Raw genomic sequence first — 6,427 nt, 5'->3', positions numbered from 1 at the left:
TATTATTACATATATATATTAAAAATTATAAAGTAGACTCTTCACTGATGATGCAAATGAAACTTAGACTAAAAGCATAATATGAATACATAATGGACTCAATAGATATTGTATTCTACATACCAGGGCCATAACATAAATACGAAATTTATATTGATTGTTTTATCTGGTTTAAGAAATTTATAACAACTAGTTTCTTGCACTTGCTCTGTATTGGATTCTGCCTAGATTGACTTTTTATGAGTTTAAATTTTTTTTAAGTAACTCGTATAGACTGGAGTATACCAAATATTTTGGAGTTCCCATCATTCACAATCTTCAGGTGTACAATCCCAGCAGATACAAATATATAAGATAAGAAATCAAAATCTGTTAAGCCCTTCTTTAGTTATGGTGTAACAAACTCTGCAATTAAAAAAATTTAAATAAATGATTTGCTCAATGACATCTTTTTCAGATAACACTAAATACCTATTAATAAGACATTTTTGATTCTAACATCCATATCTCACATATCCCATATATACCATATCTCACAATGCATTATGCCACATTTAAGATTATAAAAATAAAAACAAAAAAATTATTATAATATTTTCTCTTGCATTTTTGCCAATAAAATAATCAAATATAAGTTGTCAGCTTCACATTTACACAAATTAAACAAATTTTCACATTTTAAATAACCTACTTTAATTCTGTGCATCAATCTATAATTTGATTAAAAGATCATGGAAGCCATCACAGCATTTTATTTAATTATGACTATTATACATTTAATTTAACCAGTATTTATTCTTTTTTGGGTTCAGCTGCACTGGTGACCTCTTCAGCAACTGGATTGCCTCTGAAGTTGGGGAACTGTTCCCAAGGGGCACTCAGCTCGAACCTCCTAAATTCTTGGGCCAACTCAAGTGGCTCCACCACAACTCGCTTTTGCTCATCGTCATAACGCAATTCCACATATCCACTAAGAGGGAAATCTTTTCTGAATGGATGACCTTCAAAGCCATAATCGGTCAAAATCCTCCTCAAATCAGGATGGTTTGCAAAGAATACACCATACATGTCCCAAATCTCTCTCTCATACCAGTTGGCTGCTTTGAATACCTCGTTGGCAGAATCAATGGGCGTCAGTTCATCGGTGTATGTCTTCACACGGATTCTAGCATTGTACCTCAGGGAAAGTAAGTTGTAAATAACTTCGAATCTGTTGGGGCGGCTGGGCACGTCCATCCCGGCAATATCCACCAAATTAGCAAACTGAGCACTGTGATGATCCTTTAAGAACTGCAGAACAGGCACAACACCTTCTGGGGGGATGAGAACTTCTAATTCGTTACCCGCTGTAATCTGGACTTTCTGCACATATTTCGGCATACAATCAGCCACATACTTTCCAAAGTCGATTAATTGTGATTTTTGCAGGGGGTCTAATTTAGCAACAGTAGGTCGAGTTTCGCCCTGTGCTACTTGGTCTGCTTTAGTCGCCACACGTTGAACGATTGGTACGTGATTGTTACTAAGCACAACTCGTCCCAAATTGCGACTCGCACCCAACGTGCGTTTAAGTATAAAGGACATCGTTCTTGATTATTTTCTATTATTCCCTTACGTAATTTTTGACTTAATGTTTTCGATTTCGGGTTCGATTCTTGTCGAATTTAATTTTCTAATCAAAATGACATTTGACAATTGACACTAACCTTTCATTGTCATATTTTTAATCTAAGAATCACAGTGTACAATATTTGTAAGATGTTAACTCACCACGGCCAAAAACATTAAACTCGAGATATATGTAGGTACCTAACAGGCTTAAGGTCTAAAATTGGATTTAAATCATCTTAGTGGTTTCACCTCACATTTCAATTCCTCACAATCTCCACAACCTTAAACTTGCCCCAAAACCTTCTTCCGAAAGGGTGTAGGTACCTACCCAACGGCCCTTGTCCCTTTTCAATTTAAAGACGGCAATCCACTTGTAGATACGCAGGGCCTTCATATATTCATGAGTTCGTTGAGTTGTGGTTGCGCTTACCATTAGGTAATCCACGGACTCCATTGTTGACGATGATATAAAAAAAACTTTTCCTGACTAGGGTCAAAGATAAAAAGTCTCGTTTTTGTCTTCCAAAAATAATGGAATGTTGTCTTTGAGACATTTTCTAACAACAATGCAAGTATTTGACAAATTCAAATTCCAAACTGTATATGGCCACGATAGTTACTCTATTCAAGAACATACTCTGTGTCTGTGATCAAGATGAAACAATATGAAAACAAGCATGGTATTTTCTTGTTTATGAATTCGCCGGTCTGACATTGACGTTTATAGATAAGGCTAATTTTGTTGTTGTGCAGTTTAAATTTTCTATTCTTCGGTATTTTTATTTTAGGAATAATGAGGATAAAGTCTACAAATCACCTCTTTATTAATTCTGATATATAATATTAAAACTTTTTACAGTTTGATAATAACCCATTCGACTTAAAATCGTATCCAGGATAGCATTTCAAAAACATGTTTAATGCAATGAAATAGTATTTATTTTAGCATATAATTGGTAAAAAGGTGCTTACAATTCCAAGTAATATATTAACTACCTTCAATTTTTTTTATTTATCTAAAAATTTATGTTTTAGTAAAATAAGCAAAATGGAGGAGGAACTTAAGAAGTTAAAGTCTATTCTACGCTCCCTAGTTGTCTCGAGTCCAGTGACGGTCAACATGACATCTTTGCTAAAAGACTACAGAGAGATGGTTGGCTCTCCTCTTCCTTTGACCAAATTTGGGTATAGAGACCCCCTTAAGTTTTTACAAGAGCGATGTAGTGATTGTTTTTTAGTGAGTATCGATTTTATATAAAAATCACATTTAGAATATTATAGAAAGACATGTTCCACTGGAAATTATGTTGCAATATTTAAATTATTTTTTTTTTTGATAAAAATTCCCTTTTTATTAAGGCTTCTGCCTGAGTATTATGTGATACGAACTGAAATACTCATGAATTATCCAATGCACCAAGAAGACTATTTTCTTTAATTATTTGTTTTCAGTTTCAAGGGCCTCAAACAAATCCTGAATTGATATTAATAGTGCCAGAAACATTGAAACATATTGATAAGTTTGTACAGAAACAGAAGACATCACCATTTGTTAAATTGTAAGTTTGTTAATTATGACTAAGTTATATCTGCTTCCTATAAAAAAATATTAATATTGTAAGTATTACATTTAAAACAAGATTTATGAATGGCTGCATACTGAATTTTCCACTTGAAATGTTGTTAAAAATGTTAACTATTTCCAAAATATATTTTACAGTAGGGGTAAGAGAAGAAGTGTGTTGGAATCCAATTTAAAACCAAATTATCAACAAACAAATAAAGAGGAACAGCAAACAATAACAAGCGTCATAGTTCAGGAAGATGAAAAAAAAGTGAGTTCTGTGTCACTTTAATAAAACAATCAACTCTTAAAAATATCAATAAAATGAAATGCAATAACTCTTAAAAATAATTTTAAATATTATGCAAAAGGTCATAGAAAAGGTACCTGGAGAAGAGGAGAGTAGAATTACTAATGGACATCATTCCCCTGAAGTGGAAATAAATTTGAAAAAAGTGCCGCCTACATGCCAAAGCAATCAGAACTTTATAAATGAAGTGGAATCAACCAGGTCACAGGACTACAGTTCTGGACGGCAGACATCTTCTAGTGAGTAATTTTTTTATAGTTTTGGGGTCTGTTTCATGACTTGCTGATAAAGTCACTGAAAGCAAACGAACTGGTTGTAGTATATTTTCAAGCAACAGAACTAAAACTTCAACATCTGTGATCATTTTCACAACTGACTACCAATGTTGCAAATTGTTCTTTCAAATGGATTTCTATCAATTATAATTGTGTTATAGTTAATAATTTTATAGATTTACAAGTGATAGTTTTGAAAGTGGTTGTTGTTATTCTGCATGTACCATCATCACCCATAGGTGAGCAATGTTTGTTACAGTAGTAAATTGATGGTGGGATGATAAAAATGTGTTTAGGCAATATAATCTAGTCATGTTGGCAATTGGCATCTTATTAAAATGTCCAGATTATAGTCATTATTGAATATGATAATGTAGAGTAAACTGAGGAAGACCTGTATTTGTGAAATACATAAATCCCATATAAACGGTAGTTCATTTGCCATATTATGGTTACAGGTGGGAGGAGTTTGAAAGAAGCATTAGAAGAAATAAAAGAAGAGCTAAAAACCATCATCTATGAACACCCAGAACCAGTATGGTGTAGCGACTTACTGGATTTGTATAAGTTAGTTTTGCATTATAAGTGATGTGAAATCATCATTGATTCATTGTTACATTTGTGTATCATTGTAATAAAGAAGAAATATCTTCCATTCCCTTCAATCGTTAGTGTAATATCAAATCTATTGGATATGTTAGTGAAGGTGCGTGTGATCAGGGCGCGGTACGGGCGTGAGCTGAACTTCGGGCGCTTCGGGTTCACGAGCGTGGCCGGCGTGGTGTGCCAGGTGGCGGGCGTGCGCGCGGCGCAGGCGGGCGGCGGCGACTGGCGCGCGTGGCCCGCCGCCGCGCCCCCGCCGCGCCCCGCGCCCCGCCCGCCGCGCCGCGCCCCCGCCCCCGCCGCGCCCGCGCCCACCGACGACGCGCTGCCGGGCGTCGCCTATGTGAGTAGGACACATCGCATACACTGCGCCATGCGAGTGCACGCACCACGCGCTACTTACATCCACGTGACACTGACACTCATATCGCTGACACATGTGGCACTCATATATGAGATACGGTAACAAGTGTCTATGACACAAGTCGCAGACACCTATGACACTTACATAGGAGACACGAATACGCGTAACACTGAGATAAGAGATAGTGTTACGTGTCACTGACACAAGGGTCTCTCACACGACACGCAGTCGCCCGTGACACTGAACATGAGACACGGACACTGAGATATAAGATAAGGTACACGCGTCACTAATACAAGAGACTCTGACACTAGACGCGGACACTTGAGACACTAACGCACGAGACATTGAGATACTCGTATAGTGAGTATCTTGTATTTCTCGTACACGATACAACAAATAAAATAAAAAAACAGTGACTTGCGACACAAGTGGTATGCTTGAATGTTCTCTAGGAGCCGGACGTGTTTCCCGCGGACTGCATGCAGTTGGGCGAGACGATTTCGCAGCTGCCGCTGGACGACATCCAGGAGGGGGACTACCTGGAGGTGATGCTGGGCGAGGTGTACTCCCCCTCGCACTTCTGGATGATGCGGCTGGGCGAGGCGTACAACATCGCGCTCGACGCCGTCATGGACGAGATGACGTGAGTACCACAGTAGCCACAGAGCACACGCTTATACAACGGCAATTCGGTTAATTTTGAGATTGCATACGTTTTAAAGTGAAAGAAGTTTTGAAATAAGTACTACAATGTCAGAAATAGTAAATTTTCATATTGTCTCTATCAAGTAACAAAGGTATTTTTCCCGAGTGAACCAAGCGAAGCCAGGGCGTGCGGTTAGTTTTTATAATCAATTTTTTATGTCATAAGCATACAGCAGGGCAACTGAGCTGGTGGTTCGCTTGATGGTAAGCGATGATCACCGCCCGTGTACATTCGCAGGGCAGTGTCTCTTCCAATGCTTTGTCCCCTTTAAAGGAAAAAAAAAATTGCAAGCATATAAGGGGAAAGGGATAAGCAAGGGATTGACGACTTGAAAGAAGGCATGGATTGGGCGGGGTGGGAAAGTAAACAGGACTCTGCCTCCTTTCTTTGACGCCGGTCTCCTGTGGAGGTGGGGCACGTCCCGGTGTGAGCCCGCAATGTACACGCGATGCAGCGGCGCCAACTTGGGGGTTTTCTCCCTAAATTTGGGGCCAAGTTAGATGAAACAGGGTATTATTAGGGGCCTTATTTTTTGGGGTATACCCCACAATTAACAGTTATAATTTCTGACGTTTTTTTTCTGAAATTACCTTTTTTTGAGGTTATTTTCTAGGGGGAAATTCTTTTCTAGCGGTTTTTCTTACGTAAATTAGGAGATGAATTAAAGTTTATGAAGTTAAGGTAAAAATGAAACTATAATAGCGAATACTCAAGCGGGCATAATAATACTTTCACTTTCACACAACATAATCTACTTTCTTTCCCTTTCAATTTATCCTTGAAACAAGATGCCTATTTGGAATAAGATTTTTTTTAAATAGTGTAGGGTTTAGGAGGATAGAGGGGGTTTGGAGATGACGCTAGGGGGGGGACGCTTAGTCGAGGTTGGCAACACTGACGCGATGCGTTGCGTAGGGAGTACTACTCGCGCGGCGCGGGCGCGGAGCGGCGGCTGGCGGCGGGCGCCGTGCGCGCGGGCCACTGCTGCGCC

At 38.6% G+C, this 6,427-nt stretch overlaps 2 protein-coding genes across 2 annotated transcripts in view; one reads left to right on the top strand and one right to left on the bottom strand.

The window, feature by feature from the left end:
* Positions 1-674: 674 nt before the first annotated feature.
* Positions 675-1,693, bottom strand: LOC119831975 (NADH dehydrogenase [ubiquinone] iron-sulfur protein 3, mitochondrial). The gene has a single exon (XM_038355551.1). It carries the CDS (start codon positions 1,582-1,584, stop codon positions 793-795), a length of 792 nt encoding a protein of 263 aa, XP_038211479.1. The 5' UTR covers positions 1,585-1,693; the 3' UTR covers positions 675-792.
* Positions 1,694-2,322: 629 nt separating this feature from the next.
* LOC119831884 (tudor domain-containing protein 5) overlaps positions 2,323-6,427 on the top strand; it is an 11,464-nt gene continuing 7,359 nt past the window's right edge. Inside the window, exons 1-9 of the mRNA XM_038355453.1 lie at positions 2,323-2,575; positions 2,647-2,848; positions 3,064-3,170; positions 3,332-3,446; positions 3,547-3,724; positions 4,219-4,327; positions 4,481-4,706; positions 5,183-5,373; positions 6,352-6,424. Coding sequence (XP_038211381.1) covers positions 2,660-2,848; positions 3,064-3,170; positions 3,332-3,446; positions 3,547-3,724; positions 4,219-4,327; positions 4,481-4,706; positions 5,183-5,373; positions 6,352-6,424 — 1,188 coding nt within the window. The 5' untranslated portion in view covers positions 2,323-2,575; positions 2,647-2,659. The remainder of the gene's footprint in view (positions 2,576-2,646; positions 2,849-3,063; positions 3,171-3,331; positions 3,447-3,546; positions 3,725-4,218; positions 4,328-4,480; positions 4,707-5,182; positions 5,374-6,351; positions 6,425-6,427) is intronic.

Source organism: Zerene cesonia, chromosome 14 (assembly GCF_012273895.1).
Source record: "Zerene cesonia ecotype Mississippi chromosome 14, Zerene_cesonia_1.1, whole genome shotgun sequence".
NCBI lineage: Eukaryota > Metazoa > Arthropoda > Insecta > Lepidoptera > Pieridae > Zerene > Zerene cesonia.
Note: the sequence above shows the minus strand (reverse complement) of the source record. Positions and strands in the feature narration are given on the sequence as shown.

Excerpts from the sequence above, each read along its gene's own strand:
- LOC119831975 (XM_038355551.1), bottom strand. The coding sequence starts at position 1,584 with ATGTCCTTTATACTTAAACGCACGTTGGGTGCGAGTCGCAATTTGGGA.